We start from the raw sequence: 13,806 nt of genomic DNA, 5'->3' as shown, positions 1-13,806 counted from the left end.
CCATTCCTGCCTCCATAAACTTCAAAATCCTCATGGCAAACTCACCAAACCAAAAACACGTTTTAGTTAGCAATATCCAAAAGAGAAACACGGAACTCCAACATCAGAAAATATTCAGTTCAAAATATTTATATACAAGTGACATGGATACACCATGGTTTCCACACCCTACAGATACAGAATAGAAACTATCCTACGATAGCGCACTACATCAGCAGCTAAATAATCAATGTTGATTATAACCAGAGGGACCTAGGGCAAGAAAATACTACTGGTTTGTTTAATATTGATTGATGACACTACAGATAGCGCCTTCTGTTATCAAATCAGATTTCCTAAATATAATATCGACATGTGTTACATAAATGATGCAATAATAAAGGCTGATTCCCTCTCACATATTTTTTGTTTCCGTAGCAGGTGCGGAAATTATCTGATGTTATTATGCAGGGCTGGCAACAATTGCTTCTTGCAATGGGGAGATATTTAGAATTATTACATTCAACATAAACAGGGAAGCAATTTCCATAAAAGGGTGCGATTTCGTCCAGCAATTATGCATGGCACAAAGTTTAGACTGAAGTTTAATTTGTTCAAACCGATTGCCAATATTGAATAGAAAATTGTGATTTTTTAGTAGCAACTGATACAACTTGTGTAGCATTTTGCTCTGCTGTACAATGGATGTTTTACATGATTAGAGGTTTGCAGACTTACACAGAAAAATAACACCTTGGACTATTTCTGTCTTCAGTAGATAAATGGTATACAAATATTGAGTGGCTCAGAGTGGAATTGGAGGAATATTATCGCAGGGTAAAATTTGGACTGTTCCATTTCTAGAGGCGAAGCCGAGTGAAATGGAACAGTCTAAATATTACCGAGCGATAATATTCCTTCCATTCTGCGAATTAAAGCCACTCAATATTTGTTTTATATAACTGACACATAGATCCTTGTCATTTGATGTATTTTTAAAGTATAACATTATGAAAAATCACACAAATTACTGACACCCAAAAATCATATAGCGCCGCGTAGGGCAACAATGCACAAATCGGATCACAACCTTTTGCACAGGTGCTCCTTTGTTTTAGCAGCGACGCGACGACGCTGTACTGCTCAAAAACATTGGGAACAAGGATGATCCTAACTGTGGAATGGGAAGTGCTATTCCCCATGGGCGAATAGGTCTTTTTGATCGCCGGTGCGGATGGGAGTAATAGTGAATGTCACGTGAAGTAAGTTCCACCAATCAAATGACAAGGATCTGTATGTCAGTTATATAATTTTACTTATTTTAAGACAATTTTAATCCCCAAAGGAGATTTAGGGAAAGTCCTAAAATAAGGAAAAATCAGTTTGCAGAGTGTAACTGCATCAAAGAATTCAAAATCTGCTATAAGGACTGTGGAGAGTAAATTGTTTGATAAATACATTTTTACCTCGTTCCAGTATTCACCTTCATAGTTAAATAAACTTTTTATATTGTAAAATAACAATGACCTCGTATTTCGATCCTACTAAAGGCTTTCTGAAATGCTTCAACTTCTGCTGGGCCGAAACGTGAGGCCATGAAAATAATTTGAACTCATACAACAGAATATTTGCTTATTATGTTTTTGTTTTTTTATTTTCCTACTAATGAGTTTGTTTTTTTGTTTTTTTGGGGTACCTTTGAAAAACAGACTTTCCCTTAAAAGTTCCCTCAGATAATTAATAAAAAGCAATTAAGGACAAATACATATTAAAGAGAGGGTATACCTTCTTGTAATTACTCCAAATATTAAAGATCCTAAACAAACTTTACTTGGTAACATTTTTTGAAATTATTAAATTCCAAGGAATGTGGTATTAGAGAAAGAGATTCAAAAACATTTCAAACTGAGAAATGTTTCTGCATGAAACATTTCTCAGATTGTGTATTCCGTTTATGAATTATTCTTCTTGTGTGGACATAAATGCTCCAGATTTTTGCGATATATCAAAAAACGCTACCACCTTTTGAAATGAAATTTTCACTTATAGTTTTATTGTATAAACATTTGTGTAAACAAACAAACGGTTTCCAAAAACCAAAGGTGTACTTCGCCTTTACAACCATTGTGACTATTTCTTTGTTGCCATAAATTGTGAGTTTTCCCAAGCTTTGATAGAATGATTCTTAGTACAGTTTCCCCAAGCTTTGATAGAATGATTCTTAGTACAGTTTCCCCAAGCTTTGATAGAATGATTCTTAGTACAGTTTCCCCAAGCTTTGATAGAATGATTCTTAGTACAGTTTCCCCAAGCTTTGATAGAATGATTCTTAGTACAGTTTCCCCAAGCTTTGATAGAATGATTCTTAGTACAGTTTTCCCAAGCTTTGATAGAATGATTCTTAGTACAGTTTCCCCAAGCTTTGATAGAATGATTCTTAGTACAGTTTCCCCAAGCTTTGATAGAATGATTCTTAGTACAGTTTTCCCAAGCTTTAATAGAATGATTCTTAGTACAGTTTCCCCAAGCTTTGATAGAATGATTCTTAGTACAGTTTCCCCAAGCTTTTATTGAATGATTCTTAGTACAGTTTGCCCAAGCTTTGATAGAATGATTCTTAGTACAGTTTCCCCAAGCTTTGATAGAATGATTCTTAGTACAGTTTCCCCAAGCTTTGATAGAATGATTCTTAGTACAGTTTGCCCAAGCTTTGATAGAATGATTCTTAGTACAGTTTGCCCAAGCTTTGATAGAATGATTCTTAGTACAGTTTCCCCAAGCTTTGATAGAATGATTCTTAGTACAGTGTGTTTCCTGCAGACAATAACAGATGGTCAACTCAATTTAAACGTGTCGAAAGTAACCCCGGCTGATCTTAAGCACTTGGACTGATGAAGATAGCCTACAGAGAAGAAACGATAAATGCAAGTAGCAACCATTCTTGAAAACACAACTCTGATTGACGCAAATAAACATATTCGTTTGTAGTATTTCATCCCATTAATGCAAGATAATGCCCTATTTTGGCATGGGAATTGAAGACGACGGTGCTTGTGTCTAAACCCCCCCCCCCCCCCCGAGAAAAAGTACACTACCAATAACGATTGTCTACAATTTCTCAAAAACTCTAAGACTTATCCAAAGACAGTTGCCCACTTTGCCGTGATGATTTCTATTGTGACATCACACATTGCTTTGAAAATTCACTTAAAATTTAGCCATTGACAAAGACTCACCTAGGGTTGTAGCGACATGCCATTAACCATGGAGTTGGTAAACAGTTTGCAATAGCTAATTCTATTTTCTCAAAATCAAGATTACCAACACTTTTCATGTAAGTTCAATCTTTAGATCTTCGCAACATCAAGTCCTCATCACACACTTGTTAATTATCTTCACCAACAACCAGACCTGATACTTCACGGAGGCAACTCAGGCGATTGCTTCCATGCCCCCTGATCATTGCCTTGGTGCCCTTAAAATGCTTCAGTAGAAATTTACAATTTCCTCATAGGGTGCCCTTTATCAAGGAGAAAATGCCTTGGTGCCCTTGCCCCCTTTAAAAACCGAAGCACACAAGCCTGCAACACAACAATTGATATCTTACCTTTATCAATGCAAAAATACCAACTGCGCCATCCCAATGTCATTAACCAGCATCCATTTTACACATGTACTTGGGTTGATCACGGCTTTATGATCACAGAAAATGAATACGAACGTGTAACACTTGACTTTTTCCTGAACCCCGGGTTCAATTAATACAACAGCGGTAGTCTCCTTCTTAGAAATACATATTGATGACACACAGCTAGGCATGCATGCTGAGGACTGAGAGAGTAAGTTGTGTAGGTAACTCTGGCTGTGCAACACTTAACAAAATAGATCTCTTATACTGGGTTGTGTTAATAGTTGCCTGTATTAACTTGTGACTCATCCACTTCATGAATATTCATTAGACTTTCATTTCGTTTTATGATCAGAGCATCCGTTTTTATAACAAGGTGGCAATATTTTGTTTGATCAATGCCAAAGAAATAATTGAATAACTGATGAAGACATGCATTAAATAATTTTTTTTAGCTTAGTTTTGTTTACAAGTTATTTACAATACATAAATAACTTGTATGATATTGCTCTTTATTTTGTTTGTAATGGAATTTTAGAACAAAAAAGTTGAGTGTACAAACTTTGTGATAGTTCAACTTGAAAGTGACTGTCTTTCCAAAAATAACATGAAGTGAAAAACTCAGCTTAAAACATGTTATATTTCAATTTGCTAAAACATTTTTCAGTTAAACAATTTACTTTAAACTCTACATGGAAAGTAGATACACACATGGTGTTACCGCAAATCAAATATATAATTTACTTCAGTAAATAACAATAATTTTAATAAAAACGTGTATTCGATAATGTTGCAAGAACTATCCAATATATGCCCCGAAAATTTCTCTGATTTTTATGAGGAGAAATTTCATCGAATCAACAAGATTAAATTCACCCATTTGTTGCAACATGGTGCACTGCAACGTTTTGTATTATCATAAACACATGCAGGTAGGTTATTCTGTACACACCCAGCACTGAAGCAGAACCGAGTTTTAACTGACCACGCCTATAAAACATCCCATAGAAAAGCAACACCAGCCAGCAACCACCACCAGGTGCATCCAAGCAAGTGAATCATTTGCATAATTAATTGTCTCCTCAATGTCTAGGTTGAGAGGTGATTTCCCCCATGAGTCATGCTATAGGATAACAATGGTGCTTGGTTAGTTGACTCAAAAGTAAACATGTTAGGGTGAGGTTGTGTTTAGAAAGTGGGCAACACTCTGTGTCTGATGAGCAAAAGAGGAGTGCTTGAACACAATGTCTCATTTGCTTAAGTTCCAGACAGACTTTCGCTTTTAAAAACTAAATTTGAATCTCACTATTAAGTAGGATTTGAATCTTTGCATAGTGGGATAATAAAACAGATGAGGTTTTGCGGTTGCATCATGTGTAAATCTCTTTTGAATAAAGTGCTGTGGTGGTTGTTAACCACTGGAACCACCACAACTCAAAAGCCAAAACAATTCTCCCAATTGAGTCACACTGTTTTTCAGTGTCGAGTCTCAAGATTCTTCTGCAATCCAACCACTTGTGGGTTGTTTAAATGTTTTTAATACAATAATTGTAGTGATGGAGTTGGGGTGGGGGGGGGGGTCGAGATACTATGTAGAACCATCTTTTTGTAAGACTGAGTTCTAAAATAATCTTAACAATCCATGTCGGATATGTCAAAGTTAGAAAAAAGAACATTACTATTTAAAAGACTTTTTGAGTTTTTTGTGCTTGCACCTCAGAGAGCAGACTGACTCCCAACTAATAACTTCAATTCAACAGAGGGCGCTATTTCACTATCACAAGATGACAATATCAAACCAATATTTATGCTACATGTACGATATAAAGAACTGAGAAATGACTGCAGCCTTATTCGTGCTTGTAATACATACATGTTTGTCAGAATAGACTCTTCATTTTATCATGTCAAGTCAACAGAGGGCACTGTTTCACTGTCACAGTAACACAATATCACAGCGACCGGTAAATGCTCTAATATTTGCACTGAACCTTGAGGTGTTGACAGCATCTTTTGTAAGATCAAGAGAGGGAGCTATTGCAACTATTCTTGACAATTTAAAAATAAGGGGTACATTAAAATCAATTCAATTATTCATTAAACTTTAGTGTACCTGTATGGGAACTTCCTTTTGGACTTTTTGCTCACATAAAAACACAGTCACCATTTAAAAGACTAAGCAAGTAAAAACTGTACCAGACAATATTCAAATCTATAACTCGCAAATGGCTTATTCGGACTCGACGGGACCAAATTAAAAGTATTTTATCTGACATACCTCTTCTGACTTTGATGAGACGCCATCGGGAAAGAAAAGACAGCTTGAGGAGGTGCAGATACTCTCCTCTCTGTCTTCTGTTTGTCTTCATTGATGTAGCACCTGTCATCTTTATACTGCACCTTGGCAATTGGCTTGAGTTGAGCCTCTTTCACCTGAGGGGGTATCGATGAGGAAGAGTTGTTAGTTAAAGGCACTGGACACTTTAGGTTATTACTCAACATAATTATTAGCATTCAACCTAACTAAAGTAACAAGCAATAGACGATGTGACCTCTAACGTCATTCGAAAACCATAACCTGGTTCGCGCACATACCGCTGGGCAAAACCTTTGTGTTTTGGCAACCAGCTTGAACTTGTATGCAATCTTACCATGACTACGCGTCTTTTTGCCTGGCAAAACATGACATATACAGTGTTTTGTCAACAGAGGGCGGTTTGTATGTAAACATGGGTCACATCGTCTGTAGAGAGCTGTTGATAGTATAAAAACATTGTGAAAAACAGCTCCCTCTGAAGTAACATAGCTTTTCAGATAAAGGCCATTTTCACTCAAATAATAAAAGTTTTAAGCATTTTTTAGGCATCTGAAAGCACACAAAATTGTACAACTAGGGTGTTTTTTTTTTCATTATTCTCTTGCAACTTAGATGACAATTTGAGCCCACATTTTCACAAGTTTGTTATTTGATGCATATGTTCCGATACACCAAGTGAGAAGACTGCCAGGGTGGATTTCACTAAGAGTTAAGACTAGTCTTATCTCGAGTCAGGACGAGTTACTCTTCCTAACTTACGACTGTATGTTTTTTATTATCTCCTAGGATTAGTCCTAAGTTAGAACTAGTCCTAACTCTTTGAGAAATCGACCCCCCTGTACCTTTAAAAATGTAGGTCAGGAAAGGGAGATTAGAGAATGCATTCAGTCCAAGTTGACTTTGCATCTCGCAACTAACTTTGTAAAAACTACGCTCAAAAACTGACATACTCTGAAAAGGTACCTAGTTTGTATATATGGGAAAATTTGTGTAAAATAAGGACTTTGCAGCCAACATCCATGTTTAAATGTTAGTGTTAGTTCATGACCACACATGCATGCACTTATCTAAGGTTTTTATCACAAACTGTTAAAATAAACCGTTAGTGTTAACTCTTAAGGGACCATTCATTTCTGCATTTCAATAACCCTACTACCAGGCGTTAATAATCTTGTTTTTTGAAACTTTTAAATAGTTCCTTCTTCACGTTAAAATTGAATCTAAAAAAGGCTTCTTAGGTCATGAAGCTTTTCTCAGGCATCTGAAAGCACACAGTTTTATGCAACAAGGGATTTTTCTTTCTTTCAGTATTTTCACAAAGTTGTTATAGGTATTTTGCATGTGTAGAATACACTATGTAAGTGCAAACTGGTCTATGACAGCTAATAATATGACAGAACTTTTCTTTTGTTCTTATATATGTTAGTGGGGGGGGGGGGTCATTAACATCAGTTCAGTGTAATTTTTGTAACAGTTATTCAGCACGTCTGCACATTTATTTATAGCAGATCCTTGACTATTTTTTAGCCAATTTGTTTACATTCAGCCAACGAGAAAGATAACACCCCATTCAAGTTTAGAGTTTCAAAACAAATCTGGCCGAAAAATAGCATGCCTAAGAAAAGAAATGAGTGCAACTATACACAAACCAAGCATTGATTTCACCAGGAATTACAAAAAACTGGGGACGTCTGAAAAGCTTTCCAGTATCAAACCAAAAAGAGTACATGCACTCAACTAAACAATTTTCATGCACTCTGAAAGAGAAATGGCGGGGTCGGTACATGTTACTATAAAAGAGATGCAGTTAGTTTTATGGAATTAGGTACTTAACACACAATACAATGTCCACAGATTTACATTCAACTTAAAGGGTTTGAAGATAATGATGGTAGAAAGCTTCCCTTAAAATTGTAGTTCCTGAGAGGGTGTACATGTAGCTTTTGAGAAATGAGATAAAACCATGTCACGAAAATAGTTTTTGTCTCAGGAGACAAACACTATTTTAGCATGTACAACGTACTTACCAGTACTGGTTTTTAAATAATATTTTAAGAGAAGCTTTCTACCATCATTATCTTTAAACTGCGTAACTTTAATGTACATCTGTGGACATTGTGTTTCGTGTCCTATAAAAAGTACACACACCCTTTAAAGATAGCCAGATTAAAGCAAAGTTATCATTGTTTCATCAAATCAAATTCTTTCTCACAACAAACATTCAAGTTAAAATCTTTAGCAGAAACATCAGGGCCCAATTTCATAGAGCTGCTCAACAACCTAATACTACTTTTAGAAAATTGCTCAGCAGAAATAAGCAGGACACCAGCCACACATGGCCAATGTGGATTGGTGTTTTGGCTGGTGACCTTATTCTGGAAAGCAGAATTGTTGTTGTGCTTGGCTCATTTTTATGCTGAAGCAGCCCTCTGTAGTTGGGCCCTGGACATTTGGGGTACAACATCCCTGGAGTCAAGATTTTTGTTTCTCTTATTTTTTCTTTCGTTTTTGATCAGATGTTGTCTTCTTTAATTTGGTTTAAAGGGAAGGTACACGTTTGGCAATTACTCAAAACAAATATTAACTTGCAACTGACTTGATGAGCATTTGAGGCCTGTAGATAGTATAAAACATTGTGGGAAACGACTCCCTCTAAAGTATCATAGTTTTTTTCTTGTTATTTTATGCTTATGATGGGTCACACCAAGTGAAAACACTGGTCTTTGACAATTACCAAACGTGTACAGTGCCTTCAATCTGGTTTAATTTAGTTGCAAGCAAATAAAAAGTGCAGAAAAATAATCCAACAGCAAGCAAACCACAAACACCTTGTAAGATGAAACTGGAGATTTGTAAGTCACCTGCTTAGGGGGCAACTCGGGCGGCTCGTCCGCGTCGAACTTGGCCTGAGTCCTGTCAACAGAGGGTGCTATTTTGGTTGTGTATTGCTGCCCAATGTCTTTGGAATTCCTGTGTTGCCTCATTGCAGGTAAAGTGGCAGAAGTGGAATGAGAGAACTGTCTGGCGTGGGTAGCAGTGAATGTCTCAGTACGTGAGATTCCCTTCTTGGAGTCCTCTTTAAAGCGATCCCGAACATCAGGATTCTTCCTGCTGGCTTGACTCATAGATGATGACCGACCAATTTTGACTGGCTTCTTAGCTGGTCTGTAGTCATCCATGGACTCGTGACTCCTCTGCCAGGACTTATCTCGTGCTCTATCGACGGGTGAGGTTCTTTCATTCTGATAAGGGTTATCAGGTACCGATTGTCTGTGCTGGATACGCTGTTTGGGGTCTCCACCTGGCGGAGAGGTCTTCGGGGATTGAGGCCCCCACATTGAGGCTTCCACAGGAGACACAATTCCTGAATCCACGTGGGTATGATGAGAAGCTTGGCTGGACATGGAAGAATCCCTTGAATGATTGTTGAAGCTGGGGTCCCGTTTCTTGTATATCGAGGCAGTTGATGAGTACACAGATTCACTCATGGAGGAATAGCCAGATAAACCCCCCTGCTGAGAACCAAAACTACTCCCATCAGATCGAGAAGGCCCTTTCCGAGACTGAACAAAATCAAACAGGGCATCTTTTATAATTTTTTTGTCCTCCAGATCTGATCCTCTGTGAGATTTCCGTATAGCACCACTGGGGTCAGAATATTTATGCCGCTGTTCGCCTGCAGACCCTTTACGATGCCGCTCCGAATCTGATTTGGATTTTTGATGTTGGCTGGGGAAGTCCATGTTCTCAGAAAAGTACCTCAAGTCTGACGAGGATTTGCGGGGTGGCAAGTCCAAACTCTTAGGATCTGAAGTGCTACGTCTATTATCTTTGACACTGTTTCTTGCCCCACTAACGCTGCTCAGTCTACGATCTGGTTCAGTACGTGATCGGATACTCGATCCTGATTCTGATGATTCGCCACCAAGCTCCTCATCAATACGACTAAACCGGGGTTCTGACGGACCCACGTGGCTCGGGTAGAAAACACCACTGTAAGAATGACTTCTGCCATGGGAAGAAGAACCCTCCGAGGTTGGCTCCTCAGCCGATTCAGACTTCCAAGGGCGGAAACTTGAATGAGGGGTGACTTGAGGTCCTGTCATTCTGGAATCTAAATCCAGAGAGGAGCTGTGATAATGACCACTTGATGATTTGGATTGAGACTTGTTTTGAAAGAAGGCGTCCCGGGCTTCCTTGGAGCTCTGTTTACCTGGTCCCAACAACGGTTGCGACCTAGAAAGCTGTGATTGGGTCAACGATAAGTTCCCTCTGAAGTACTGTCCTTTACTGTCACTCGTTTGAGACCTGTCTATCTTAATCTCAACTTTTGTTTCATGCTTTCTGGTTGAATTGCTGACCGGATCACCGTTCACAGACCTGTCTCTTTGGAGCTGAGAGAGAATCGATGTGCCAGAATGTTCCATGTTGTCCAACTTACTCCAGTCGTCTGATGAAAAAGTCTCAGACACACTTTGTACATTGTTGGGAGATTCCTGTTGGCTGCGAAAGGGATTATCGGACTCCATTTCGTAGCCGCTGTCCCTACCCTCGGTTTTCAAGAATGTAATTTCTTTCGGTTGGCCGTCAACTAAGGCTTGTGCTGGGGCTGGTTCGACTGCTTCCATCATGAGCGGACTTATAGGTGACCGTATTCCGGGAGTGTTTTCACGAATAAGTTTTTCATTTATGGGACTCTTTTTAGGGACATTCGTGTCCTGTGGATCGTGATATTTGTCTATCCAAGTAGGGTCTACAGTCAAGACAATCTTTTGCCATAGTTCGTCTTGAGTGTCAAGAGGTTTCTTGGTGGAGAAATCAATCGGATTTCTCCAGGGGCGGTCAATGGTACTCCCAATTTCGCTATTGATCCTGTTATGTTCCTCTTCGTCCGACGATAACCGACTTGTTGGCGATTTCACCCGCTGACTGCTGGAGTGGGAATCCAGAGAGGAGATTGACGTTCTCATTCCTTTCTCATTCGAGGAGACGTAATTAGGTAAAGTTTGGGACTGTGGGTTGTTGTACCCGCTGTGGTTCACGGTGACGTGTGATTGATGCGTTGGAGAGTCTGACCCTGTGGATGACTCGTCTGGATTCACACCAACCAAGAGCTCCTGGTGATCAGATACAGTCCCTAAGTACGACTCAAATGCTTTCACCAGAGGATCCGACTCTTCTGTAATTCTGTCTATAGTGTCTTTAGTTGGCGGCGATCCTCCTTGTGGATAATCATAGCTCGTTTGTGAACTCCTCTGGATATCCTGAGGATTTGAACTTGGGAACCAAGAGCTGGTGTCTGTGTCGGTCCCATCTGTACCATCGTCAACGTAGCATAATTCGGCAGTGAACAATGACTGACGCTGGCTGGGAATTTTGTTGCTCATTCCTGGAAAGGTTACAGAATCATCTCTGTTTCCAGGTTGCTGTGACGAGTACAAAGGAGCAGCAGTGGAACTCAGAACCGGCTTACTCTCGTATGAGTAGGGTTCTGAGTCACCGCTTACTGAGTTACCTTTACTGTGCATCGAGCGACCCTGGTCTTGCTTAGAAGGAAGCTTGACAGGTGGTATATCCGTCGGTGAAATGACCGAGTTGGGAGTGCAGTTATTGTCATTGCGTCTGGATTCCTGTGTATTGGTTTGTACTGGCCACGACGAGGACTTCATGTGTTCACCGATCTGGTGAGCTTTATTCCGCGAGTCACCACGCCGAGGTGGCCTGGGAGGCTCTCTTGGGGTTGGGGATGGCGTCACTCTCGGTACAGCATGGTACATATTCCCCGATGTTGGTGACATGCGTCTTTGTTTAAAGGACTGTGTATTCTCATCCCAGTACTTGCTGCCGATGTGTATATCGGCTGAGCTTGCATACTGCCTCTGTGGCATCTGTACTGTTGAGTAGCTTACTACTTGGGAGGTGCTATACGTCTGTTGCTGAGACTCGGGTCGTGGTTGCGCATCGGGCACTCTGCCGATGAACGCTTGCTGCTGCGCACTCTGCAACTGCGTTGCTGTGGCGACTTTAGGGTAAGTCTCCGCCGGTTGCAACTCCACATTCCCGAAATTGGGATTGTTGACGAAAAGCATTCCCTTCTTTTCGTTGACAAAGTACAGATCTTTATCCTTTCCCGCTGTGCTCAGTTCTCTAGTACTGGAAGAGATGTATTCAGACACCCGCCGCTTGACAAGGCCTGGATCTATATCGTTCTCATCCTGACATCCTTGCAAGTTCATCATGGACTGAGTGTTGTTTTGCCTCATTGTCCTGGCATGGAATGTTTTCATAATGGTAAGGTTTTCCATTGTTTCCATTGGCGGAGACGATTGGGCAGTCCGCTGTGGATGTTGTCGAGGGGATATGTACCCTGTTGTCCTGCTTGGCGGCTGCTGAGCTACTGGAATGGAGGATGTTCTAACCATTGGGTTTTCCCTGGTCTGACTTGGGTCTGGATTATGCCAAGATTTGGGTCTGGATTGAGTCGATCTGCATTCAAAGAAACAAAAATGGACACAAAAATGTTATCAGTCTTTGTTGAAAGTGTTATCACATTGGTAAAATTGAACAAAGGGGAAAAGGATGTTTACAAATGTTTATGGTTTTTAAAAATGTTTTTGTTGTGTACATGATATCAATTTTGTGTATACTATAATACAAAAGGTTGAGTGTGTTGGGACAGTGTGAAGCAAAGTTTTCATTCTTTAGGTATTTGAGAACAGATGCAATGTGACGCACCGTGCATTTAAAGGAACACTTGCCTTGGATCGGACGAGTTGGTCTATAAAAAGCGTTTGAAACCGTTTGTTATGAAATGCATATGGTTGGAAAGATGTTTTAAAAGTAGAATATAATGATCCACACAAGTATCACTCAAAATTGTACGGTTTTCCTTTTTACGTAGCGAACTAACACGGTCGGCCATTTATTACTCCCAAATGGCCCCCCTAATGACTCCCATAAATCGCCGACCGTGTTTGTCGACGACGAGGGAAAAGGAAAACCATGCAATGTCAAGGCATGTTTGTGTAGATCATTGTATTCTACTTTAACAACATCTTTCAAACCATCTCAAACCATATGCATTTTATAACAAACGGTTTCAAACGCTTTTCAAAGACCAACTCGACCGATCCAAGGCAACGTGTTTCTTAAATGTTGAGAGTATAAATGTTCATGTTGAAGTAGGGCAAAACAACAATTTCACAATAACCACAACAATGCAGTCCCACCTTCACAGTATAAATATCTTCATAGTCTACACTTTGTTTCCTTTGCACACATGCGCAGCCATTAATTGTTTGATCAAACAAAACTTTCTTCATCTACGTTTCAACACGAGTTCAGTTTTGATTGAAGAAGCATCAATCCGACTGGGCACTTTCCTACCACTAGAGGGCCACAATGCCCAAAGGAATTGTGAAAGATTCAAGCAACAAACTAGACTGAGTTCTATCTCACTAATGAACGAAGAATTGACCACAATGTGCAGATAATTTCATGCGACAAAACTTGCTATTTAACATTAAACACTGCGTTCGTGCTTACCGTTGCAGAGCCACGCTCTGTATGAAAAATACCCTCAAAGGAGTAAGAATGCAGTCCCTCTAAACGACAGAGAGACTTGCTACTTCCTGATCAAAGAAAATGTCACAATTTGCATGGAAGGCCTCTCTAACATGATGCCCAAGAAGAGAAAGAGGTATAACTAGTCCCTAGTGTGAACGTAGCGCCTTCGAAGCAAAGTAGCAATTGAAGATCTTTACTAACGGCTGACCAGATAAAAAAACATCCTCAACACCAAGACAGGATATATCCCATTGACATCATTCAATAACATAGGATGCCATCCCAGCATGGGAACTACAGTCACTTCACACAAAAA

At 39.6% G+C, this 13,806-nt stretch overlaps 1 protein-coding gene across 2 annotated transcripts in view; it reads right to left on the bottom strand.

The window, feature by feature from the left end:
- Window positions 1–13,806, bottom strand: part of LOC117305681 — a 59,792-nt gene that overhangs the window by 28,925 nt on the left and 17,061 nt on the right. The window contains exons 3-4 of one of the 2 annotated variants that reach the window (XM_033790541.1): window positions 8,753–12,410; window positions 5,886–6,040 (exon numbers count right to left, since the gene is read on the bottom strand). In XM_033790541.1, coding sequence (XP_033646432.1) covers window positions 5,886–6,040; window positions 8,753–12,410 — 3,813 coding nt within the window. The remainder of the gene's footprint in view (window positions 1–5,885; window positions 6,041–8,752; window positions 12,411–13,806) is intronic. The other variant, XM_033790543.1, reaches the window with a different exon arrangement.

The sequence above is a fragment of the Asterias rubens genome, unplaced genomic scaffold (assembly GCF_902459465.1).
Source record: "Asterias rubens unplaced genomic scaffold, eAstRub1.3, whole genome shotgun sequence".
In the NCBI taxonomy this organism is placed as follows: domain Eukaryota; kingdom Metazoa; phylum Echinodermata; class Asteroidea; order Forcipulatida; family Asteriidae; genus Asterias; species Asterias rubens.
Note: the sequence above shows the minus strand (reverse complement) of the source record. Positions and strands in the feature narration are given on the sequence as shown.